Genomic DNA, 26,919 nt, shown 5'->3' on the forward strand with positions numbered 1-26,919 from the left:
TTTCACTTGCTTTGGCAATGTACTAGGTATGCACGCATGACTGTAAGTTGCTTTGGATAAAAGTGCTAAATGGCATATTATGAAACCTGTTTGAACCATGTCAATCCTGTTTGAACCATTCAGTATTTTACTCCTGCACTAGTTCAGTATTCCATTCCATGTCTTACTCCTGCACTAGTTCAGTATTCCATTCCATGTCTTACTCTGTCAGTATTCCACCATCCTTACACTAGTTCAGTATTCCATTCCATGTCTTACTCCTGCACTAGTTCAGTATTCCATTCCATGTCTTTCTCCTGCACTAGTTCAGTATTCCATTCCATGTCTTACTCCTGCACTAGTTCAGTATTCCATTCCATGTCTTACTCCTGCACTAGTTCAGTATTCCATTCCATGTCTTACTCCTGCACTAGTTCAGTATTCCATTCCATGTCTTACTCCTGCACTAGTTCAGTATTCCATTCCATGTCTTACTCCTGCACTAGTTCAGTATTCCATTCCATGTCTTATTCCATGTCCTGCACTAGTTCAGTATTCCATTCCATGCACTAGTTCAGTTATTCCATGTCTTACTCCTGCACTAGTTCATTCCATGTCTTACTCCTGCACTAGTTCAGCATTCCATTCCATGTCTTACTCCTGCATTCATGTCTTAGTTTATTAGGATCCCCATTAGATAATACAACATAAAGTGGGACATTACAGGGGGTTAGTTTATCAGGATCCCCATTAGATAATACAACATTAGATACTGCACATGCAGTAGCTACTCTTCCTGGAGTCCACATGAAACCGACAAATACATTACAAGCTACAGAACGGTTATAGACAAGAACAACATAAGATATTACATTACATTACATTAAAATAATAGTTATTCTCAGAGTGTACAAACATTAAGAACCCTGCTCTCTCCATGACATAGACTGACCAGGTGAATCCAGGTGAATGATCCTTTATTGATGACACTTAAATCCACTTCAGTCAGTGTAGATGAAGGGGAGGAGACTGGTTAAATTACGATTTTCAAGCCTTGAGACAATGAAGACATAGATTGTGTGTGTGTGTCGTTCAGAGGGTGAATGAGCAAGACAGAAGACAGGGGTCCTACACATTGTCAAGTGACCCGTATGTCAACAACAGAAACAGAATCCTGTTCAAAATCCTGTTCACCAGAATCATGTCCCAAAAACAAGTCTGTTATTCTTCTAGACTCATTTGAAAGTGTAAACTTTCTCACATTACTGTGCTACCAGGTTCAAAAAGGATAAGAGGAAGTCCAGCACCGTGGTAATCTTGAATACCAGGGTGATGAAGATGTTATTCTTTTTAATAATGATTCTATACTCAAAGATAACATCCCCAATGCTGAATATGTGGAGTCAGTATCATGGTCCATTCCCGTGATGTCTGATTCACAGTGTTTGAACAACATAGACATTTTGTCATCAGAAACCCTATACTACAGTATGTTATTACTGCAAGGCTCCTGGGATTTGTTCAAACTGAAACGAACACTTGACCTTGAGAACTGTTATTGCACATTGGAACTGATAAGTGTCTGTTGGTGTTGGACTCTCCTACAGTACAGTGGAGAAGTATATGGATGTGACTTTCTGACCCTGTAGTAACAGTTAGGCCCCGTACACACTCAGGTTGCACAACTGATTTACCACACGTTGGACACAAAGGTTGTGAATGATACTTTATAAAATTAAACAATGATTTAACTAGGCAAGTCAGTTAAGACTTTTTTATTTACAATGACGGCCTCCCCCAGCATCCCCTACCCCAGCATCCCCTACCCCAGCCACCCCTACCCCAGCATCCCCTACCCCAGCATCCCCTACCCCAGCCACCCCTACAACAGCATCCCCTACCCCAGCATCCCCTACCCCAGCCTCCCCTACCCCAGAATCCCCTACCCCGGCCTCACTTACCCCGGCCTCCTTCCCGGATGATGCATTGTGCGCTGCCCTATGTGACTCCCAATCACGGCCGGTTGTGATACAGTCCAGGGTCTGCAGTGACACCTGTAGCACTGAGATACAGTGCCTTAGACCACTGCGCCACCTCGGGAGCCTTAAAATAGAGTAGGCTAATACTGATATTCTTGTGCTATAACAGAGTTCATCTACACAAAATATTTCACACAACCATTGTACAATGTCTCCAAAACACTGTTTGTGCAGAAACACTCTGTTGTATTAAACCAGTTTTACCGAGCGCATTGTGCATTATTAGTTCTACAACTTCAGTGTGTACAGGGTCTTAAAGGAAACATTCCTCATCAAATCAAACTTTATTTGTCACATGCGCCCAATACAAAACAGGTGTAGACTTACAGTGAAATGCTTATTAACAAGCCCTTAACCAACAATGCAGTTCAAGAAATAATTAAGAAAATGTTTATCAAATAAACTAAAGTAAAAAATGATTTAAAAAAGTAACACAATAAAACAACAAAAATGAGATTATATACAGGGGTACCGGTTAGTTGAGGTCATTTGTAGGTAGTGGTAAAGTGACTGTGCATAGATAATAAACAGAGAGTAGCAGCAGTGTACATGTAGGTAGGGTAAGTGACTGTGCATAGATAATAAACAGAGAGTAGCAGCAGTGTACATGTAGGTAGTGGTAAAGTGACTGTGCATAGATAATAAACAGAGAGTAGCAGCAGTGTACATGTAGGTAGGGGTGAAGTGACTGTGCATAGATAATAAACAGAGAGTAGCAGCAGTGTACATGTAGGTAGTGGTAAAGTGACTGTGCATAGATAATAAACAGAGAGTAGCAGCAGTGTACATGTAGGTAGTGGTAAAGTGACTGTGCATAGATAATAAACAGAGTAGCAAGTGACATGTAGGTAGGGTAGATAATAATAAACAGAGAGTAGCAGCAGTGTACATGTAGGTAGTGGTAAAGTGACTGTGCATAGATAATAAACAGAGAGTAGCAGCAGTGTACATGTAGGTAGTGGTAAAGTGACTGTGCATAGATAATAAACAGAGAGTAGCAGCAGTGTACATGTAGGTAGGGGTGAAGTGACTGTGCATAGATAATAAACAGGAAGGAGCAGCAGTGTAATAACAAAGCTGTGCTTCGGTGGCCTGAAGAAAGTGAAAGTGAAAGTGGATGAGTTACTGAGTTATTACATGTAAGACCAGGAGCATTATTCTCTGGTAACTCTAATAACCCTGAGTCTGTGTAGTAAATAGAGGCGTTGTTGGACACTGGAGCAGACACTCTACTTGGACTTTACAGCGACGCACATTGTTCATACGGACATCCAGGTACTTGTAAGAACTAACGTCTGCGTGGTTGAAGGATGCTATGAGGATGACAACACATCAAACCAGAATATACTTCCCAGTAATGTAGCTCTAACTGCTTCTAGAGAAGTTATTTTCTCATGACATAAAACAGAAGTGAAGAGCAGGAATGTAAGAGTGGAACAGGACAGTTTACCGGTAAGGGGTTAAGTTAAAGAGACTCCTCCTACTAGTATGTAATGAACTCTTAGCTAACGCATTTCAGACATATTCCTATCTCATTCATAACGTATCTCTAAGTCATAAGGACCCAGAGGAAGAAGCAGTGGGAACCAGGTATTGAAGCAGTGTTGCGATCAGAATAAAATACAGCATGCTTTCGATTGTCTTGAATGACCAACCATTTTGACAGAAATGATTTCCTGTCTGTATTCCTGTCTTGTCAAAAGCAATGCTACTCTGTTCTGATCCACTCTTTTCCCAGGGAAATTGAGCCTTGTGTTTGCATTATTGAGTGTCTTGCCAATGTTGTATTGATTGAGTGTTCATGTGTTCATCCTAGTTTTGTTTCTTAGACATCTTTGTCATTTGTGTCTTTGTCATCTGCTGCAGCCAGAAACACGATCCACCACCATCATGATTTCCAAGGCCGTAAAATCCATGTTGAAGGAAGTAGATTCTAACGGTAGCCTGATTCCTGTGTCCAGTCTGAACGACAGCTCTGGTAAACTGAATCTCCTCTCACTCATTGTGAAGACCAGGCCCAGATGTGGATGCTTCTGGCAGGAACCCAAATACCAGTCCAGAGGCTTTTCCCTGAGTGATGTGCTGAAACCCGGAGAACCTGAAGACAAACCTTTAAACCCAGGTAAACACCAGAACATTGGACTAGTGTTGGACTAGTAACCGAAAGGTTGCAAGATCGAATCCCCGAGCTGACAAGTTAAAAATCTGTCGTTCTGCCGCTGAACAAGGTAGTTAACCCACTGTTCCTAGGCCGTCATTGAAAATAAGAATTTGTTATTAACTGACTTACCTAGTCAAATACAGGTCAAATTAAAATAATTTTTTTTTTTAAAAACCCTCTGGCAGGGTTGCCAGGTCTAGAAAATGTTCCCAAACGTTGACTACTCAAAACCCACCCAAAAGGCCTGAAAACTAGTCCAACCTTTATTTCCGTCAGCAATAAACCTTTTTTCCATTGACGTTATCCAACCAAATAGAAGGAATATTGACGAAACTTGTAATGACGTTAGAAGCAAAATTCGGTTTTCATCCAAATAATATTTATTGCAAACTATAACATGATAAAATATAGGAATTTGAATATGTCGCAAGAGAAAATATAATTTGCCCTTATTAAACTCACCAGATAATTTTCCATCAATGGCTGTCGATATTAAACTCAAAGACAGACCATATAAACAATACACGGCAGTACAATAATGACAAGATAAACAATAAACTCTTATAAGACAGGGATCCTATGATTAATCAATAAGCCCCGAGGGGATGTGGTATATGGCCAATATACCACGGCTAAGAGCTGTTCTTAGAAGCACGATGCAACGCCAAGTGCCTGGATACAGCCTTTGGCTGTGGTATATTGGCCATATACCACAAACCCCCTAGGTGCCTTATTGCTATTATAAACTGGTTATTATAAACTATTATAAACTGGTTACCAACGTAATTAGAACAGTAAAAATACATATTTTGTCATACCCATGGTACACGGTCTGATATAGCATGGGTCATAATTTCAATCACTGAATTAAATATGAATAATATCTATATGAACTGACTATGCTTGTCAACAACAGCCAGTGTTTGTTTACCTGATTGTTACCATCAATCTAATGCATTCTAACAATTAATGACAATTGCGATAGAGCTTTGATAACTTACAATTGAATAAACTAAACATGGCCATTAATAACTTCATAATAACACTTGGCTATAACAACATTAAACTGAAGTTACAGGCTATTTATTAAATCCGTGTTCCAGCTCCATGTAGGCTACACAAGTGGCACAAATTGATTTGCATTGACTCCAGCAACTCCATTTCAACATATTTATTTTGTCAAATGATATTCTACAGTAGCCAGCAATGGCATATCAATTAATAGGCTAATAGGTCAACGGATGCAAACGTGTCATTCTTCACATTTGTCTGTTTCATTGAGGACTTTTCCCAATCACAGAATCAGCGAGGGAGTTCCAGAACTTCCATTTAGGATTTCCACTAGCACATCCCGGAAACCCTAGAACTGAGCATGTGTAAAACCCAGTCCACATTAGAAGGGTGTTTAAACCACCTCCACGTGAATTATTCTAATTTGCCCAAAGTGGTTATCCTGTGTTTTGTCACCGGTATTTCTTGATGCGCATCAGTTGTAGCGTGTTAACATGTTTTATTGTAAAATGGTTGGGAAAAATAGGTGACTCCATAATGGCATTCTAAATAGCCTACCTACAACTGGTAAAAAGTTGTCATAAAGTGTGAGTGTGCTGCTTTGTCTCCTCTCACTCATGTGACTCAGCCAATAATGGACTAAGCTGCCTGCAGCAGTTATCTCTCAACCACCCTAATCCAGTGTCTCAACATACACACCCTTCCAGCACTCCCCTAACTCACTCACTCAGCAACAGCCTGCCTCACTGCCTGAGTCAGTTGCAGCAGGTCACAGTGAAATAAATATATATATATAGTCGTGGCCAAAAGTTAGTCGTGGACACAAATATACATTTTCACAAAGTCTGCTGCCTCAGTTTGTATGATGGCAATTTGCATATACTCCAGAATGTTATGAAGAGTGGTCAGATGAATTGCAATTAATTGCAAAGTCCCTCTTTGCCATGCAAATGAACTGAATCCCAAGAAAACATTTCCACTGCATTTCAGCCCTGCCACAAAAGGACCAGCTGACATCATGTCAGTGATTCTCTCGTTAACATAGGTGTGAGAGGACAAGGCTGGAGATCACTCTGTCATGCTGATTGAGTTCGAATAACAGACTAGAAGCTTCAAAAGGAGAGTGGTGCTTGGAATCATTGTTCTTCCTCTGTCAATCATGGTTACCTGCAAGGAAACACGTGCCGTCAGCAAAGAAGCCACTTCTCTCCAGGAAAAACATCAAGGACAGACTGATATTCTGCAAAAGGTACAGGGATTGGACTGCTGAGGACTGGGGTAAAGTCATTTTCTCTGATGAATCCTCTTTCCGATTGTTTGGGGCATCCGGAAAAAAAGCTTGTCCGGATAAGACAAGGTGAGCGCTACCAACAGTCCTGTGTCATGCCAGCAGTAAAGCATCCTGAGACCATTCATGTGTGGGGTTGCTTCTCAGCCAAGGGAGTTGGCTCACTCACAATTTTGCCTAAGAACACAGCCATGAATAAAGAGTGGTACCAACACATCCTCCGAGAGCAACTTCTCCCAACCATCCAGGAACAGTTTGGTGCCTTTTCCAGCATGGAGCACCTTGCCATAAGGCAAAAGTGATAACTAAGTGGCTCGGGAACAAAACATCGATATTTTGGGTCCATGGCCAGGAAACTCCCCCAGACCTTAATCCCATTGAGAACTTGTGGTCAATCCTCAAGAGGCGGATGGACAAACAAAAACCCACAAATTCTGACAAACTCCAAGCATTGATTACGCAAGAATGGGCTGCCATCATTCAGGATGTGGATCAGAAGTTAATTGACAGCATGTCAGGGCGGATTGCAGAGGTCTTGAAAAAGAAGGGTCAACACTGCAAACATTGACTCTTTGCATCAACTTCATGTAATTGTCAATAAAAGCCTTTGACGCTTATGAAAAGCTTGTAATTATACTTCAGTATTCCATAGTAATATCTGACAAAAATATCTAAAGACACTGAAGCAGCAAACTTTGTGAAAATTAATATTTGTGTCATTCTCAAAACTTTTGGACACGACTGTATATATAGTGGAAGTCGGAAGTTTACATACACCTTAGCCAAATACATTTAAACTCGGTTTTCACAATATCTGACATTTAATCCTAATAAAATTTAGGATCACCACTTTATTTTAAGTGAAATGTCAGAATAATAGTAGAGAGAATGATTTATTTCAGCTTTTATTTCTTTCATCACGTTCCCAGTGGGTCAGAAGTTTACATACACTCAATTCGTATTTGGTAACATTGCCTTTAAATTGTTTAACTTGGGTCAAACGTTTCGGGTAGCCTTCCACAAGCCTCCCACAATAAATTGGGTGAATTTTGGCCCATTCCTCCTGACAGAGCTGGTGTAACTGAGTCAGGTTTGTAGGCCTCCTTTGCTCGAAACACACAAATGTTCTATAGGATTGAGGTCAGGGCTTTGTGATGCCCATTCCAATACCTTGACTTTATTGTCCTTAAGACATTTTGCCACAACTTTGGAAGTATGCTTGGGGTCATTGTCCATTTGGAAGACCCATTTGCGACCAAGCTTTAACTTCTGACTGATGTCTTGAGATGTTGCTTCAATATATCCACATAATTTTATTTCCTTCCACATAATGTTATGTCCTATTCCAGTACTTCCTCATATATCATTATTATTGATAACACACATCATCAAAATAATTCACACTTGTCTTCCTATTTCCACATAATGTTATGTCCTCTTCCAGTACTTCCTCATATATCATTATTATTGATAACACACATCATCAAATAATTCACACTTGTCTTCCTATTTCCTCATAATCTGCAATGGTTTACAACCCCAATAGGGCACACAACTAACCTTCCATTCACACACACTTTTATGGCCAATACAACTCACCCCGTTATAGCTATGTAGGGAACCAACCCCGCCCACTGGGATTACGGGATTTACCCCCTAGAACTCACCCTATGTAGGTTCCAGCCTGTGCGGGCTTACCTTCCGGGACTCACCCTATATTTATAGTAATCACAGGTATTAACCCACTGGGATTTACGATTGACTTTATAGTAATAGCGGAAACCAACCCACTAGGAGTTACCCCTAGAACTCACCCTATGTAGGTTCCAGCCTGTGCGGGCTTACCTTCCGGGACTCACCCTATATTTATAGTAATCACAGGTATTAACCCACTGGGATTTACTATTGACTTTATAGTAATAGCGGGAACCAACCACTAGGAGTTACCCCTAGAACTCACCCTTCGTAGGTTCCAGCCTGTGCGGGCTTACCTTTAGGGACTCACCCTATATTTATAGTAATCACAGGTATTAACCCACTGGGATTTACGATTGACTTTATAGTAATAGCGGGAACCAACCCACTAGGGAGTTACCCCCTAGAACTCACCCTATGTAGGTTCCAGCCTGTGCGGGCTTACCTTCCGGGACTCACCCTATATTTATAGTAATCACAGGTATTAACCCACTGGGATTTACGATTGACTTTATAGTAATAGCGGGAACCAACCCACTAGGGAGTTACCCCCTAGGACTTACCCTACAGGTACTAGCCTGTATGAGTTTACCTTCCGGGCCTTACCATTTACTATAAAGCTACAACCGGTCGTTACATAATGGGCTTATGTAATTAAACTCAGGCTCTCCAGGTCCATATCCCATAATTAGTTCAGCCAACGATTCTCATCTCCCCAAGATGTAAAAACTCAGTGGAAACAGAAATAGGAACTAGCCTACCCTGTTTGTTGCCAGCTCTGCTCCACTGATGTGGACTCTTTGGTTTGATGACAAATCATGGTGAACTCTGCTCGCAGCGCCATCTGTTAGGTTCTTACTTTTCAGAGTAAATAACTCACGGACACTAGAGAAGCTTTAATCAAGTTTAATTCTGCCCAAAGGTTCTGTACAGTTGTAATTCAGACAGAAAAACATTTCTCACCATCACAGTTATATAATCCCACTTCTCTCCAATCCTTACATCTTGTGGTTCTACAGGACACGGGTAACAGGATATCAAACCCTTATTACTCCCTTAAGGTGACCTGTCCTCACCTCCTGACCTCAACCCCTCCTTCACCTAATCCACAGATGTCCATCTGTCTTTCCTGTATCAACACGGTGCTCTCGTTCCGTCCCCCAACACATTCCAACGCCATCTGGCTTTCTCTAGAAAACCATTCACTTCTGATATATAACCCAGTCGTCTCTTTCACTCCTCATATTCTATGCTTCTTCTCTAACATGTATTTAATATGTCAATATCTCACCGTAACATGTAACATATGTAATTGCAGGGTACAGTGATAATCAGGTTGTTGTTATAAGGAAGCATGTGTTAGGAAGTCCTCTGCTGGTGACTTCACCATCTCACACCACTCTCAAGCAGCTCGCCCCCACTACGCCTCTTCCACACCCCGAATCCAAGAGTCAAGGGGTGATGATCTCCAGCTCTCTCTGGAACTTTCCTTAACCTGTCATGATTGGTTGATAAGATCACAGCTTGAGACTTTGACACTGTGTATAGTCTCTTTGTAACAATATGCCATGATAATTTGATGGCCTAATATTGTAATAAAGTTTCTGTTTATTAGTATTTAAGACCTACATTTAATGACAGGTATTTCTAGTCATACAGTCGGTTTTCTAGATGAACACAAAGTTCAAATGTCATAGGCCTATGCATGGCCATTATCTCTCGTCATAATACATACAGTACCCTCTGAAAGAGGTCCTGCCACCTTTTCTTCCTCGGAGCTGGTATGTTGCCACATCGACAGGCCAAACCCCTGTAGTGGCAAATGTCTGCAAGCAGGACATCCACTCTCTTATGGGGCTGTAACCAACAGGATGAATGTATCACACAACCACAAGAACAATTAGCAATACAATGGAAACCTAATGGAAACTAGGCTAATTGTCACGCCCTGACCTTAGAGAGACGTTTTATTTCTCTATTTGGGTTAGGTCAGGGTGTTATTTTGGGTGGGCGTTCTATGTTGTCTATTTCTTTGTTTTGGCCGAGTATGGTTCCCAATCAGAGGCAGCTGTCTATCGTTGTCTCTGATTGGGAATCATACTTACAACAAGCCTTTTCCCACCTGTGTTTTGTGGGTATTTATTTTCTGTTTAGTCTCTGTTACCTGACAGAACTGTTGGCTTTTGTTTTGTTACTTCGTTCGAGTGTTTTTTGATAATAAAATAAATGATGAACACTTTTCACTCTGTGCTTTGGTCCACTCCTTCCGACGACAGGCTCTCGTTCCGTCCCCCAACACATTCCAACGCCATCTGGCTTTCTCTAGAAAACCATTCACTTCTGACATAAAACCCAGTCGTCTCTTTCACTCCTCATATTCTATGACATTTAGCCTACAAGAGTACATGGTGTTAATGGGACATTAGTTGGTATTCAAGCAAGTATGCTAATCAAGCATCATGGCAAATTAGTTAACTTTGGCTATATCATGCTGATATTAATCATGCTGATATATCACCTGACTGATTTGAATTCCCAAACAAATGGGCTAGTCAGCTGCACAACTGAATGCATTCAAGTGAAATGTGTCTGAATGAGAGAGGTGTGGGGGGCTGCCTTAATCAACATCATTGGGACATGAGGAGCAGTTGTTGGGGATTAATTGCCATGCTCAAGACCAGAACGACAGATTTTTCACCTTGTCGGCTCTGGGATTTGAACCAGCAACCTTTCTGATACAGACCCAACACTTTTAACCGCTATGCTACCTGCCGCCCCTCATAGATATATAGGTAATGTGAGCTATGGCTATATACATGATTGGCTTTTGAAACGTAGACATGGCGATGGTGGGTGATTGGACATGGTTGACAGACTAACGTGAGTAAAATAGCGCCACAGCGCCGTGCTCTTCCAACTGAGCGACGCAGGACCAAGACGATGTTTTTCCACTTGGAACCGATAGGTTGCTCAACCTTATTCATGATTTCTGTGTGTGTGAAGGTGGTGGGATTATGAGGGAATTCAATCAAGGTCAGAATACGTGTAGAGAGAAAAGTGCCAAGAAGTGAAATAAATTAAATGTATGTGCGCATAACTCGGGTCTGAATTCCCCCTTTATGAAAAAATGATGAAAATGATCATGTTGAATTCTAATGTTGAATGTTCCCTCAGATGTGAAGGAGTCTGACTTCGTGGACCACAGTGGGACATTTGCTGACAAGAAAGAGATGAACTCAGAAGGAAATGTGGAGGGATTGGCGGCTGATTTAAAACTTAACTTGGGCTTAAAATGCTTCAACGAACAAGAGTCGTCCTTTGGCAGACTGAAGAAAGAGGAGGTGGAAGTGAAGGAGTTGGTTAACTACTCGAAAGACAAGTGAGTTCCCCTATACTGTACATACACTGAGTGTACAAAACATTAAGAACACCTGCTCTTTCCATGACAGACTGACCAGGTGAATCTGGGTTGCAATTAGTAACATGTCACACGAATAGTAATTCGTAACATATCATACGAATAGTATTTCGTAACATATCATATGAAATGAATGATGAACATCCACAAATGAATACATACGAAACGTAACATATTACACTAAATGGAGAGAGATAGATTTAAGTTTACTTCAATCCCTGAGTCCAGGTTGGTATGTTAACTACAATCATATGGTTCACCTGCCCAAGGAGTCCAGGTTGGTATGTTAACTACAATCATACGGTTCACCTGCCCAAGGAGTCCAGGTTGGTATGTTAACTACAATCATACGGTTCACCTGCCCAAGGAGTCCAGGTTGGTATGTTAACTACAATCATACGGTTCACCTGCCCAAGGAGTCCAGGTTGGTATGTTAACTACAATCATACGGTTCACCTGCCCAAGGAGTCCAGGTTGGTATGTTAACTACAATCATATGGTTCACCTGCCCAAGGAGTCCAGGTTGGTATGTTAACTACAATCATACGGTTCACCTGCCCAAGGAGTCAATATTTAGACCCAAGGCCAGCAGGCAAAATGGGTTGCAATGCGGTCATGCTGGCATCTAATCTGACATCATGGTCAGGTTGTATACTGGTTGTAAAAAGGGCGTTTTCTGGTTGAAGTTCTGTCAGATGACAAAGAAACTGTACTGATGGAACTGTACTGATTTAGCAACTTCCTCATACTTAGAATACAGCTTAGAATCCTCACTGCTATCACAATCAGCATAACACTAAAGAATCGCAGGGTCTCGATTCATACTTAGAATTCAGCTTAGAATCCTCACTGCTATCACAATCAGCATAACACTAAAGAATGGCATGGTCGAGATTCATACTTAGAATACAGCTTAGAATCCTCACTGCTTTCACAATCAGCATAACACTAAAGAATGGCATGGTCGAGATTCATACTTAGAATACAGCTTAGAATCCTCACTGCTTTCACAATCAGCATAACACTAAAGAATGGCAGGGTCGAGATTCATACTTAGAATACAGCTTAGAATCCTCACTGCTATCACAATCAGCATAACACTAAAGAATGGCATGGTCGAGATTCATACTTAGAATACAGCTTAGAATCCTCACTGCTTTCACAATCAGCATAACACTAAAGAATGGCATGGTCGAGATTCATACTTAGAATACAGCTTAGAATCCTCACTGCTTTCACAATCAGCATAACACTAAAGAATCGCAGGGTCTCGATTCATACTTAGAATACAGCTTAGAATCCTCACTGCTATCACAATCAGCATAACACTAAAGAATCGCAGGGTCTAGATTCAATCCGGACCATGGAAGGTCATTTACACCTGAGACGACATGTACAGTATGCAGCGTTGATGTCCAAATCTAAAGGTCATTAACCTTTTAAAAAATAGTTTACTAAAGAGATATGATTAAGTATTTAGCTCACAATGTAATTTCCCTTCATTTAAATTGAGTAACAGCAAATACACGTTTTATTTAGACACACACCAAATGATCAATAAAATCCTCAAATGTCTGACATACTGTACTTAAAGGGTGTGATTAGCTAGTATAACAGTTTGCCACTTGAGAGAATGCTTAATGTCCTTTTTATATTATTTTAATGAGTGATTTACAAGGTGGGAACACTAATGACATGAAACTTAAGGACACATTATATTTGTTAAAAAAAGTATTTTAAAAGCCTTTGTTTTTATTGATCTATACAATATATCAAATACTTTTATTTACTTTCTATCATTCAAAATAATAGATCGATGTCTCTAAATCCCTGAAACATGTCGCTACAACTCTACACATCACTACTGGGACAAACCTATTTGCTTTCCTTAAGTTCATTAAACAATACATAAAAATAATGTTTTGCAATGTAAAGGACTTACATTATGTTTTCACATTGATAAACAGTTCAATATCAACTAAAAGTATTTGTCATTTTAGGGCTGTACTCAATCCAGATCACGGAAATTCAGCTTTACAGTGTGATTGAAATGCATGATGATTATTTCCCTGGTAAACGCTGCATATGTCGGATCAAACGGAAATGACTTTTACATTTCTTTTGCGTAATCCATAACGCTTCAGTGTTACAGGTTGAAGAGAGCCTTGAAAGGGTTTTTCATGGTTGTAACGGCGAGGGATGTAAAAGACATAGCAGTTCAAGAATAACCCTCTAGTAAGAAGCATAACTAGTACCTTTAAATTATATTTGCTTGCCCACTCTATATTTTGTATAACATCTTTTATTTGGGTCCCTCCTTCAGACGCCTGGACATGACCCACCCTGTGATCAAGCAGACCCGGGAGAAGCCCAGGGCAATATTAGGGGTGTTGACGGAGAGGATTATGACATCACAACCTTGCCCGGTCACAAACAAAGTCCGGAAGCGTGGCAATGCAGGAGCCAACATGAGCGCCTGCGTGGCCCTGAGCGTGAAGGTAGTAGGAAAGATTACTAGGCGTTCTACTGAAGTGAATTATGTTTTTATCATATTTTCATGAGTGGAAAACGGGCACCAAACGTCTCTGACTGATTTGACATTTCCTCCACAGGCCTCTATGAAGCAGAGCGGCAGTACTCAGACAGATAGTGATGTGTCACTGAAGATTCCTGAATATACTGTTGTGGCCTTCAGTCTGATTGAACTCAAGGTCAAACGCAATGGACAGTTTGGTGAGGAAGTGTATGGTTTGTCAATGTCCCAGGTATAGCTGCATGGTTAATAAGTACCATGGTAAAGTACACAGCCAGTGTCTATGTTCCTCAGTGTATTTATTATATCCACTGTATTTAGTATGGCCACTGTATTTAGTACAGCCACTGTATTTAGTATAGCCACTGTATCTGTCTGTGTGTTACTGTGTATGGTTTATCAATGTCCCAGGTATAGCTGCATGGTAAAGTACACAGCCAGCATCTATGTTCCTCAGAGTATTTATTATATCCACTGTATTTAGTATGGCCACTGTATTTATTATATCCACTGTATTTAGTATAGCCACTGTATTTAGTACAGCCACTGTATTTAGTATAGCCACTGTATTTAGTATGGCCACTGTATTTAGTACAGCCACTGTATTTATTATATCCACTGTATTTAGTATAGCCACTGTATTTAGTACAGCCACTGTATTTATTATATCCACTGTATTTAGTATAGCCACTGTATTTAGTACAGCCACTGTATTTATTATATCCACTGTATTTAGTATAGCCACTGTATTTAGTATAGCCACTGTATTGAGTATATCCACTGTATTTAGTATATCCACTGTATTTAGTACAGCCACTGTATTTAGTATAGCCACTGTATTTAGTATATACACTGTATTTAGTACAGCCACTGTATTTAGTATAGCCACTGTATTTAGTATAGCCACTGTATTTAGTATAGCCACTGTATTTAGTACAGCCACTGTATTTAGTACAGCCACTGTATCTGTCTGTGTGTTACTGGTTATGACTGTTGTCTGCTCTTGTCCACAGAGCTGTGCCTCTTCTCCAACAATGGGGGCTTTGAAAAGGTTAGGTCAAATTACGAGATTGAAGAGGATGGATTTATGGACCTGGTAGGCGACTTTGATGCCAACAGCCCCTTAAATCTGAACAAAGGTAATAATGCCAGTGGAGGGTAATGTCTCCTGTTTAGTGGTCAACATGTAGTCTACTGAATGGAACGTCTGGTCAACATGTAGTCTACTGAATGGAACATCTGGTCAACATGTAATGTAGTCTACTGAATGGAACGTTTGGTCAACATGTAATGTAGTGTACTGAATGGAATGTCTGGTCAACATGTAATGTAGTCTACTGAATGGAACATCTGGTCAACATGTAATGTAGTCTACTGAATGGAATGTCTGGTCAACATGTAATGTAGTCTACTGAATGGAATGTCTGGTCAACATGTAATGTAGTCTACTGAATGGAACGTCTGGTCAACATGTAATGTAGTGTACTGAATGGAATGTCTGGTCAACATGTAATGTAGTCTACTGAATGGAATGTCTGGTCAACATGTAATGTAGTCTACTGAATGGAACGTTTGGTCAACATGTAATGTAGTCTACTGAATGGAACGTCTGGTCAACATGTAATGTAGTGTACTGAATGGAACGTTTGGTCAACATGTAGTCTACTGAATAGAACGTCTTGTCAACATGTAATGTAGTCTACTGAATGGAACACCTGGTCAACATGTAATGTAGTCTACTGAATGGAACACCTGGTCAACATGTAATGTAGTCTACTGAATGGAACGTTTGGTCAACATGTAATGTAGTCTACTGAATGGAACACCTGGTCAACATGTAATGTAGTCTACTGAATGGAACGTCTGGTCAACATGTAGTCTACTGAATGGAATGTCTGGTCAAAATGTAATGTAGTCTACTGAATGGAATGTCTGGTCAACATGTAATGTAGTCTACTGAATGGAATGTCTGGTCAAAATGTAATGTAGTCTACTGAATGGAATGTCTGGTCAACATGTAGTCTACTGAATGGAATGTCTGGTCAAAATGTAATGTAGTCTACTGAATGGAACACCTGGTGAACATGTAATGTAGTCTACTGAATGGAACGTCTGGTCAACATGTAGTCTACTGAATGGAATGCCTGGTCAACATGTAATGTAGTCTACTGAATGGAATGTCTGGTCAAAATGTAATGTAGTCTACTGAATGGAACGTCTGGTCAACATGTAATGTAGTCTACTGAATGGAATGTTCAATATTTAAGTTGTTCTTTTTGATTAGTAATTATGAAGTTACCACACTTTTGGTATATAAAAAAACCCATTGATCAATATTTTACAAAGTAATACGTTCTGTTCTGTCTGTTGTTTGTGTGTTGACAGAACTGGAGAAACTGAGGGGTCATTTCCAGCTGCTGTCAGTCCTGCCAGCAGACACACGTTCCTCTCTGCTCCAGCTCCTCAAGACAACCATGGAGGACAGAAAGGCAGTCAGTGTGCTGGAGAGTGTGGTGAGTGAGACATACAGAAACAGGGCACACACACACACACACACACACACACACACACACACACACACACACACACACACACACACACCTAATAGCAGGGATGAATATCATTCTCTCTCATCACAGCTGGATCAGATGTGTGATGGTGAGACTCCTGACCTGGGTGTCCTGGAAGAGTCTGAGAGGGAAACAGTCCAGGCCATACTGGATCTTGTAGACCAATGTGTTGGGAAGGATGAGGACGTGATCAGATCCTCACGTCTCAGTGCCGTCCACCTCATTGTCAGTGCCATGGACGGTGAGATAGAGAGCAGTTTTCACAGGATTCTCCAGTTATTATTTGATCAGTTCCTGGGAAACTAGGTTCACTACTGTGGTTTTATGTGTGTATATTTATTTATTCAGGAATGACAGATGAGGGTCTCTCTGTGTTGGGATCCTGTTGCAGTCCTCCAGACTTACAGGCCCTGCAGATCCTGGTGAGTTCACACCTGCTTGATTGAGCCTCTAGTCCTATATGACCTTTTAGAAAAGAGTGCATGTAAGCTTATTCCTGTGCTGCTGGTCCTCCAGGTGCAGCATGTGGCAGCAGGGAGTGGGGAGACCCTCTCTCTGAGAGATGCAGGTCTGGCTGTTCTGACTGAGGAGGAGCTGTATCAGAGGACAGAGAGTCTCTTTGGTCACTCTGAAGTTACACTGAAGAGAAAGGAGGACACACTGAGGACAGAGATGAAGGACCAGCCTGGATACCTTCCTCTAGTCTTGAGTATCACTGTGAATGGCCTGGCCTCTTTAGGAAAGATTTAGCTGAATATAAACATTCCTTGTGCTACAAAGTGGATATATAAACTGCACCGCCAGGGATGAATTTCAGAAATGTCACATTTTATAACGTATTGTTGACGATTGCAAAGATACTTAGAGCAGGAGTAAAAAGTATAAAAAACAAGATAATGCACACGAAGAAAAATGTATAAAACAATATGTGGTATAGCTGGTATATTAGCGTCCATGTGTTCCTAATGTTATGGTTTCAGATGGTGTTACAGGAATTAAATTCCTCTGTTTTAATAACCAATTCAAATTAATCACTCTGTCAATTCATAAGAGGTTGTAAGACCCTTATTGGTATAAAATGGACAGAGACCAGCCTTTGAAATCAACCAGCTGTGTTTATTCTCGTGAGTACTGCTCATTACACATTTTACCACAGGTTATAAACTGAAAATGACATCAGCGTTTTCTAAATGTTCTGTCTCTTCTTGACACTGGTAGAAAGGCTCTATAGTTCTCAAGCCTTCCCACCTCGCCTAGAGCCAAGGTCAGCCTGTGTAGATAAGCATTCTAGCCAGTCTGGCGATATAGTTCATTCATTTCTACCAAGGAACAGACAGTCATTGTTCTAATTCTTGATTATATTTACACACATTATATTCAGTACTAGGATTAAAAAGAAAATTCATACATATACAGCAACATAATAGTATTCTGATTAATACATATGCAGTAACATAATAGTATTCTGATTAGTCAGTCCTGATTGTAATGTATACATAATTAGTCATGGGGCGGCAGGGTAGCCTAGTGGTTAGAGCGTTGGACTAGTAGCCGGAAGGTTGCAAGTTCAAACACCCGAGCTGACAAGGTACAAATCTGTCGTTCTGCCCCTGAATAGGCAGTTAACACACTGTTCCTAGGCCGTCATTGAAAATAAGAATTAGTTCTTAACTGACTTGCCTAGTTAAATAAAGGTAAAATAAAAATATAATAAAAAATTGATAAAAATCTCAACTTCAGGTCCACATTTGATCAAGTTGTTGTCATATAAATCAATACATAAATTCCAACTACTGTACATTAATTAATGACACATTCCTACGTCATACTTCTGTGATAATGGCTTTCATCAAAACACAGTTGTATTTACTTCTGCCAGATGGCTTTAATGACGTTTTTGCCCATTGAAGACCATTCAAAAAGCTTACAAAATTCAAAAACTACAAGGCTATTTTCAGAGTCACTTGCAGAGCTTATAGTTGTTATAATGCTTTTTTAATGTATTGTTAGGAAGCCTATAACCCATAACGTTATGTCTAGGGGTCCTAGGTCTAGTTACATGGTCTGTAACCAGACTCATTATGTCTAGGGGTCCTAGGCCTAGTTACATGGTCTGTAACCAGACTCATTATGTCTAGGGGTCCTAGGCCTAGTTACATGGTCTGTAACCTGACTCATTATGTCTAGGGGTCCTAGGTCTAGTTACATGGTCTGTAACCAGACTCATTATGTCTAGGGGTCCTAGGTCTAGTTACATGGTCTGTAACCTGACTCGTTATGTCTAGGGGTCCTAGGTCTAGTTACATGGTCTGTAACCAGACTCATTATGTCTAGGGGTCCTAGGTCTAGTTACATGGTCTGTAACCAGACTCATTATGTCTAGGGGTCCTAGGTCTAGTTACATGGTCTGTAACCTGACTCGTTACGTCTAGGGGTCCTAGGTCTAGTTACATGGTCTGTAACCTGACTCGTTATGTCTAGGGGTCCTAGGTCTAGTTACATGGTCTGTAACCTGACTCATTATGTCTAGGGGTCCTAGGTCTAGTTACATGGTCTGTAACCTGACTCGTTATGTCTAGGGGTCCTAGGTCTAGTTACATGGTCTGTAACCTGACTCATTATGTCTAGGGGTCCTAGGTCTAGTTACATGGTCTGTAATCTGACTCGTTATGTCTAGGGGTCCTAGGTCTAGTTACATGGTCTGTAACCAGACTCATTACGTCTAGGGGTCCTAGGTCTAGTTACATGGTCTGTAACCAGACTCATTACGTCTAGGGGTCCTAGGTCTAGTTACATGGTCTGTAACCAGACTCATTATGTCTAGGGGTCCTAGGTCTAGTTACATGGTCTGTAACCTGACTCATTATGTCTAGGGGTCCTAGGTCTAGTTACATGGTCTGTAACCTGACTCATTATGTCTAGGGGTCCTAGGTCTAGTTACATGGTCTGTAACCTGACTCGTTATGTCTAGGGGTCCTAGGTCTAGTTACATGGTCTGTAACCTGACTCGTTATGTCTAGGGGTCCTAGGTCTAGTTACATGGTCTGTAACCAGACTCATTATGTCTAGGGGTCCTAGGTCTAGTTACATGGTCTGTAACCAGACTCATTACGTCTAGGGGTCCTAGGTCTAGTTACATGGTCTGTAACCAGACTCATTATGTCTAGGGGTCCTAGGTCTAGTTACATGGTCTGTAACCAGACTCATTATGTCTAGGGGTCCTAGGTCTAGTTACATGGTCTGTAACCAGACTCATTACGTCTAGGGGTCCTAGGTCTAGTTACATGGTCTGTAACCAGACTCGTTACGTCTAGGGGTCCTAGGTCTAGTTACATGGTCTGTAACCTGACTCATTATGTCTAGGGGTCCTAGGTCTAGTTACATGGTCTGTAACCAGACTCGTTACGTCTAGGGGTCCTAGGTCTAGTTACATGGTCTGTAACCAGACTCATTCCGTCTAGGGGTCCTAGGTCTAGTTACATGGTCTGTAACCAGGCTCATTATGTCTAGGGGTCCTAGGTCTAGTTACATGGTCTGTAACCAGACTCATTATGTCTAGGGGTCCTAGGTCTAGTTACATGGTCTGTAACCAGACTCATTACGTCTAGGGGTCCTAGGTCTAGTTACATGGTCTGTAACCAGACTCGTTACGTCTAGGGGTCCTAGGTCTAGTTACATGGTCTGTAACCTGACTCATTATGTCTAGGGGTCCTAGGTCTAGTTACATGGTCTGTAACCAGACTCATTACGTCTAGGGGTCCTAGGTCTAGTTACATGGTCTGTAACCAGACTCATTATGTCTAGGGGTCCTAGGTCTAGTTACATGGTCTGTAACCAGACTCATTACGTCTAGGGGTCCTAGGTCTAGTTACATGGTCTGTAACCAGACTCGTTACGTCTAGGGGTCCTAGGTCTAGTTACATGGTCTGTAACCTGACTCATTACGTCTAGGGGTCCTAGGTCTAGTTACATGGTCTGTAACCTGACTCGTTACGTCTAGGGGTCCTAGGTCTAGTTACATGGTCTGTAACCAGACTCGTTATGTCTAGGGGTCCTAGGTCTAGTTACATGGTCTGTAACCAGACTCATTATGTCTAGGGGTCCTAGGTCTAGTTACATGGTCTGTAACCTGACTCATTATGTCTAGGGGTCCTAGGTCTAGTTACATGGTCTGTAACCTGACTCATTATGTCTAGGGGTCCTAGGTCTAGTTACATGGTCTGTAACCTGACTCATTATGTCTAGGGGTCCTAGGTCTAGTTACATGGTCTGTAACCAGACTCATTATGTCTAGGGGTCCTAGGTCTAGTTACATGGTCTGTAACCTGACTCATTATGTCTAGGGGTCCTAGGTCTATTTACATGGTCTGTAACCAGACTCATTATGTCTAGGGGTCCTAGGTCTAGTTACATGGTCTGTAACCAGACTCATTATGTCTAGGGGTCCTAGGTCTAGTTACATGGTCTGTAATCAGACTCATTATGTCTAGGGGTCCTAGGTCTAGTTACATGGTCTGTAACCTGACTCATTACGTCTAGGGGTCCTAGGTCTAGTTACATGGTCTGTAACCAGACTCATTATGTCTAGGGGTCCTAGGTCTAGTTACATGGTCTGTAACCAGACTCGTTATGTCTAGGGGTCCTAGGTCTAGTTACATGGTCTGTAACCTGACTCATTATGTCTAGGGGTCCTAGGTCTAGTTACATGGTCTGTAACCTGACTCGTTATGTCTAGGGGTCCTAGGTCTAGTTACATGGTCTGTAACCAGACTCGTTATGTCTAGGGGTCCTAGGTCTAGTTACATGGTCTGTAACCAGACTCGTTATGTCTAGGGGTCCTAGGTCTAGTTACATGGTCTGTAACCAGACTCGTTATGTCTAGGGGTCCTAGGTCTAGTTACATGGTCTGTACCCAGACTCATTATGTCTAGGGGTCCTAGGTCTAGTTACATGGTCTGTAACCAGACTCATTATGTCTAGGGGTCCTAGGTCTAGTTACATGGTCTGTAACCTGACTCGTTATGTCTAGGGGTCCTAGGTCTAGTTACATGGTCTGTAACCAGACTCATTATGTCTAGGGGTCCTAGGTCTAGTTACATGGTCTGTAACCAGACTCATTACGTCTAGGGGTCCTAGCTACATGGTCTGTAACCAGACTCGTTATGTCTAGGGGTCCTAGGTCTAGTTACATGGTCTGTAACCAGACTCGTTATGTCTAGGGGTCCTAGGTCTAGTTACATGGTCTGTAACCAGACTCGTTATGTCTAGGGGTCCTAGGTCTAGTTACATGGTCTGTAACCAGACTCGTTACGTCTAGGGGTCCTAGCTACATGGTCTGTAACCAGACTCGTTATGTCTAGGGGTCCTAGGTCTAGTTACATGGTCTGTATCCTGACTCATTACGTCTAGGGGTCCTAGGCCTAGTTACATGGTCTGTAACCAGACTCATTACGTCTAGGGGTCCTAGGTCTAGTTACATGGTCTGTAACCAGACTCATTATGTCTAGGGGTCCTAGGCCTAGTTACATGGTCTGTAACCAGACTCATTATGTCTAGGGGTCCTAGGCCTAGTTACATGGTCTGTAACCAGACTCATTATGTCTAGGGGTCCTAGGTCTAGTTACATGGTCTGTATCCTGACTCATTATGTCTAGGGGTCCTAGGTCTAGTTACATGGTCTGTATCCTGACTCGTTACGTCTAGGGGTCCTAGGTCTAGTTACATGGTCTGTAACCAGACTCATTATGTCTAGGGGTCCTAGGTCTAGTTACATGGTCTGTATCCTGACTCGTTACGTCTAGGGGTCCTAGGTCTAGTTACATGGTCTGTAACCAGACTCGTTATGTCTAGGGGTCCTAGGTCTAGTTACATGGTCTGTAACCTGACTCATTATGTCTAGGGGCCCTAGGTCTAGTTAGTGGTCTGTAACATGGTCTGTTACCTGACCTGACTCATTATGTCTAGGGGCCCTAGGTCTAGTTACATGGTCTGTAACCAGACTCATTATGTCTAGGGGTCCTAGGTCTAGTTACATGGTCTGTAACCTGACTCATTATGTCTAGGGGTCCTAGGCCTAGTTACATGGTCTGTAACCTGACTCATTACGTCTAGGGGTCCTAGGTCTAGTTACATGGTCTATAACCAGACTCATTATGTCTAGGGGTCCTAGGTCTAGTTATATGGTCTGTAACCTGACTCATTATGTCTAGGGGTCCTAGGTCTAGTTACATGGTCTGTAACCAGACTCGTTACGTCTAGGGGTCCTAGGTCTAGTTACATGGTCTGTAACCTGACTCATTATGTCTAGGGGTCTTAGGTCTAGTTACATGGTCTGTAACCAGACTCGTTATGTCTAGGGGTCCTAGGTCTAGTTACATGGTCTGTAACCAGACTCGTTATGTCTAGGGGTCCTAGCTACATGGTCTGTAACCAGACTCGTTATGTCTAGGGGTCCTAGGTCTAGTTACATGGTCTGTAACCAGACTCGTTACGTCTAGGGGTCCTAGGTCTAGTTACATGGTCTGTAACCAGACTCATTCCGTCTAGGGGTCCTAGGTCTAGTTACATGGTCTGTAACCAGGCTCATTATGTCTAGGGGTCCTAGGCCCAGTTACATGGTCTGTACCCAGACTCGTTATGTCTAGGGGTCCTAGGTCTAGTTACATGGTCTGTAACCAGACTCATTATGTCTAGGGGTCCTAGGTCTAGTTACATGGTCTGTAACCTGACTCATTACGTCTAGGGGTCCTAGGTCTAGTTACATGGTCTGTAACCTGACTCATTACGTCTAGGGGTCCTAGGTCTAGTTACATGGTCTGTAACCTGACTCATTATGTCTAGGGGTCCTAGGTCTAGTTACATGGTCTGTAACCTGACTCGTTACGTCTAGGGGTCCTAGGTCTAGTTACATGGTCTGTAACCAGACTCATTATGTCTAGGGGTCCTAGGTCTAGTTATATGGTCTGTAACCTGACTCAATTTGTCTAGGGGTCCTAGGTCTAGTTACGTGGTCTGTAACCTGACTCATTATGTCTAGGGGTCCTAGGTCTAGTTATATGGTCTGTAACCTGACTCATTATGTCTAGGGGTCCTAGGTCTCGTTACATGGTCTGTAACCAGACTCGTTACGTCTAGGGGTCCTAGGTCTAATTACATGGTCTGTAACCTGAGTCATTATGTCTAGGGGTCCTAGGTCTAGTTACATGGTCTGTAACCAGACTCATTATGTCTAGGGGTCCTAGCTACATGGTCTGTAACCAGACTCGTTATGTCTAGGGGTCCTAGGTCTAGTTACATGGTCTGTAACCTGACTCATTATGTCTAGGGGTCCTAGGTCTAGTTACATGGTCTGTAACCAGACTCATTATGTCTAGGGGTCCTAGGTCTAGTTACATGGTCTGTAACCAGACTCGTTATGTCTAGGGGTCCTAGGTCTAGTTACATGGTCTGTAACCTGACTCGTTATGCCTAGGGGTCCAAGGTCTAGTTACATGGTCTGTAACCAGACTCGTTATGTCTAGGGGTCCTAGGTCTAGTTACATGGTCTGTAACCTGACTCGTTATGCCTAGGGGTCCTAGGTCTAGTTACATGGTCTGTAACCTGACTCATTATGTCTAGGGGTCCTAGGTCTAGTTACATGGTCTGTAACCTGACTCATTATGTCTAGGGGTCCTAGGTCTAGTTACATGGTCTGTATCCTGACTCATTATGTCTAGGTGTCCTAGGTCTAGTTATATGGTCTGTAACCAGACTCATTACGTCTAGGGGTCCTAGGTCTAGTTACATGGTCTGTATCCTGACTCGTTACGTCTAGGGGTCCTAGGTCTAGTTACATGGTCTGTAACCTGACTCATTACGTCTAGGGGTCCTAGGTCTAGTTACATGATCTGTAACCAGACTCATTATGTCTAGGGGTCCTAGGCCTAGTTACATGGTCTGTAACCTGACTCATTACGTCTAGGGGTCCTAGGTCTAGTTACATGGTCTGTAACCTGACTCATTATGTCTAGGGGTCCTAGGTCTAGTTACATGGTCTGTACCCAGACTCGTTACGTCTAGGGGTCCTAGGTCTAGTTACATGGTCTGTAACCTGACTCGTTACGTCTAGGGGTCCTAGGTCTAGTTACATGGTCTGTAACCTGACTCGTTACGTCTAGGGGTCCTAGGTCTAATTACATGGTCTGTAACCTGACTCATTATGTCTAGGTGTCCTAGGTCTAGTTACATGGTCTGTAACCAGACTCGTTACGTCTAGGGGTCCTAGGTCTAATTACATGGTCTGTAACCTGACTCATTATGTCTAGGTGTCCTAGGTCTAGTTACATGGTCTGTAACCAGACTCGTTACGTCTAGGGGTCCTAGGTCTAGTTACATGGTCTGTAACCTGACTCATTATGTCTAGGGGTCCTAGGTCTAGTTACATGGTCTGTAACCAGACTCATTATGTCTAGGGGTCCTAGGCCTAGCTACATGGTCTGTAACCAGACTCATTATGTCTAGGGGTCCTAGGTCTAGTTACATGGTCTGTAACCTGACTCATTATGTCTAGGGGTCCTAGGTCTAGTTACATGGTCTGTAACCTGACTCGTTATGTCTAGGGGTCCAAGGTCTAGGGGTCCAGAGGTCTAGGTCTAATTACATGGTCTGTAACCTGAGTCATTATGTCTAGGGGTCCTAGGTCTAGTTACATGGTCTGTAACCAGACTCATTATGTCTAGGGGTCCTAGCTACATGGTCTGTAACCAGACTCGTTATGTCTAGGGGTCCTAGGTCTAGTTACATGGTCTGTAACCTGACTCATTATGTCTAGGGGTCCTAGGTCTAGTTACATGGTCTGTAACCAGACTCATTATGTCTAGGGGTCCTAGGTCTAGTTACATGGTCTGTAACCAGACTCGTTATGTCTAGGGGTCCTAGGTCTAGTTACAAGGTCTGTAACCTGACTCGTTATGCCTAGGGGTCCTAGGTCTAGTTACATGGTCTGTAACCAGACTCGTTATGTCTAGGGGTCCTAGGTCTAGTTACATGGTCTGTAACCTGACTCGTTATGCCTAGGGGTCCTAGGTCTAGTTACATGGTCTGTAACCTGACTCATTATGTCTAGGGGTCCTAGGTCTAGTTACATGGTCTGTAACCTGACTCATTATGTCTAGGGGTCCTAGGTCTAGTTACATGGTCTGTATCCTGACTCATTATGTCTAGGTGTCCTAGGTCTAGTTATATGGTCTGTAACCAGACTCATTACGTCTAGGGGTCCTAGGTCTAGTTACATGGTCTGTATCCTGACTCGTTACGTCTAGGGGTCCTAGGTCTAGTTACATGGTCTGTAACCTGACTCATTATGTCTAGGGGTCCTAGGTCTAGTTATATGGTCTGTAACCTGACTCATTATGTCTAGGGGTCCTAGGTCTAGTTACATGGTCTGTAACCAGACTCGTTACGTCTAGGGGTCCTAGGTCTAATTACATGGTCTGTAACCTGAGTCATTATGTCTAGGGGTCCTAGGTCTAGTTACATGGTCTGTAACCAGACTCATTATGTCTAGGGGTCCTAGCTACATGGTCTGTAACCAGACTCGTTATGTCTAGGGGTCCTAGGTCTAGTTACATGGTCTGTAACCTGACTCATTATGTCTAGGGGTCCTAGGTCTAGTTACATGGTCTGTAACCAGACTCATTATGTCTAGGGGTCCTAGGTCTAGTTACATGGTCTGTAACCAGACTCGTTATGTCTAGGGGTCCTAGGTCTAGTTACATGGTCTGTAACCTGACTCGTTATGCCTAGGGGTCCAAGGTCTAGTTACATGGTCTGTAACCAGACTCGTTATGTCTAGGGGTCCTAGGTCTAGTTACATGGTCTGTAACCTGACTCATTATGTCTAGGGGTCCTAGGTCTAGTTACATGGTCTGTAACCTGACTCATTATGTCTAGGGGTCCTAGGTCTAGTTACATGGTCTGTATCCTGACTCATTATGTCTAGGTGTCCTAGGTCTAGTTATATGGTCTGTAACCAGACTCATTACGTCTAGGGGTCCTAGGTCTAGTTACATGGTCTGTATCCTGACTCGTTACGTCTAGGGGTCCTAGGTCTAGTTACATGGTCTGTAACCTGACTCATTACGTCCAGGGGTCCTAGGTCTAGTTACATGATCTGTAACCAGACTCATTATGTCTAGGGGTCCTAGGCCTAGTTACATGGTCTGTAACCTGACTCGTTACGTCTAG

General features: G+C 42.2%; 1 protein-coding gene across 3 annotated transcripts; it reads left to right on the forward strand.

Annotated features, from left to right (window-relative positions):
• Positions 1-3,152: 3,152 nt before the first annotated feature.
• LOC135568601 (gasdermin-E-like) lies at positions 3,153-17,873 on the forward strand. 3 transcript variants are annotated; one of them, XM_065015410.1, is made up of 10 exons: positions 3,153-3,293; positions 3,885-4,140; positions 11,348-11,552; positions 13,915-14,089; positions 14,204-14,324; positions 15,138-15,263; positions 16,510-16,637; positions 16,764-16,935; positions 17,043-17,116; positions 17,211-17,873. In XM_065015410.1, exons 2-10 carry the CDS (start codon positions 3,909-3,911, stop codon positions 17,442-17,444), a joined length of 1,467 nt encoding a protein of 488 aa, XP_064871482.1. In that variant the 5' UTR covers positions 3,153-3,293; positions 3,885-3,908; the 3' UTR covers positions 17,445-17,873. The 3 variants fall into 3 exon arrangements, with proteins under 3 accessions (XP_064871482.1, XP_064871481.1, XP_064871480.1); XM_065015409.1 differs by lacking the exon at positions 3,153-3,293 and adding an exon at positions 3,322-3,470; XM_065015408.1 differs by lacking the exon at positions 3,153-3,293 and adding an exon at positions 3,490-3,608.
• The last annotated feature ends 9,046 nt before the right edge of the window (positions 17,874-26,919 follow it).

Source organism: Oncorhynchus nerka, unplaced genomic scaffold (assembly GCF_034236695.1).
Source record: "Oncorhynchus nerka isolate Pitt River unplaced genomic scaffold, Oner_Uvic_2.0 unplaced_scaffold_1451, whole genome shotgun sequence".
NCBI lineage: Eukaryota > Metazoa > Chordata > Actinopteri > Salmoniformes > Salmonidae > Oncorhynchus > Oncorhynchus nerka.

Excerpts from the sequence above, each read along its gene's own strand:
- LOC135568601 (XM_065015410.1), top strand. The coding sequence starts at position 3,909 with ATGATTTCCAAGGCCGTAAAATCCATGTTGAAGGAAGTAGATTCTAAC. Across the intron at positions 16,638-16,763 it reads TCAGTGTGCTGGAGAGTGTG|CTGGATCAGATGTGTGATGG; the intron begins GTGAGTGAGACA and ends CTCTCATCACAG. Across the intron at positions 17,117-17,210 it reads TACAGGCCCTGCAGATCCTG|GTGCAGCATGTGGCAGCAGG; the intron begins GTGAGTTCACAC and ends CTGGTCCTCCAG.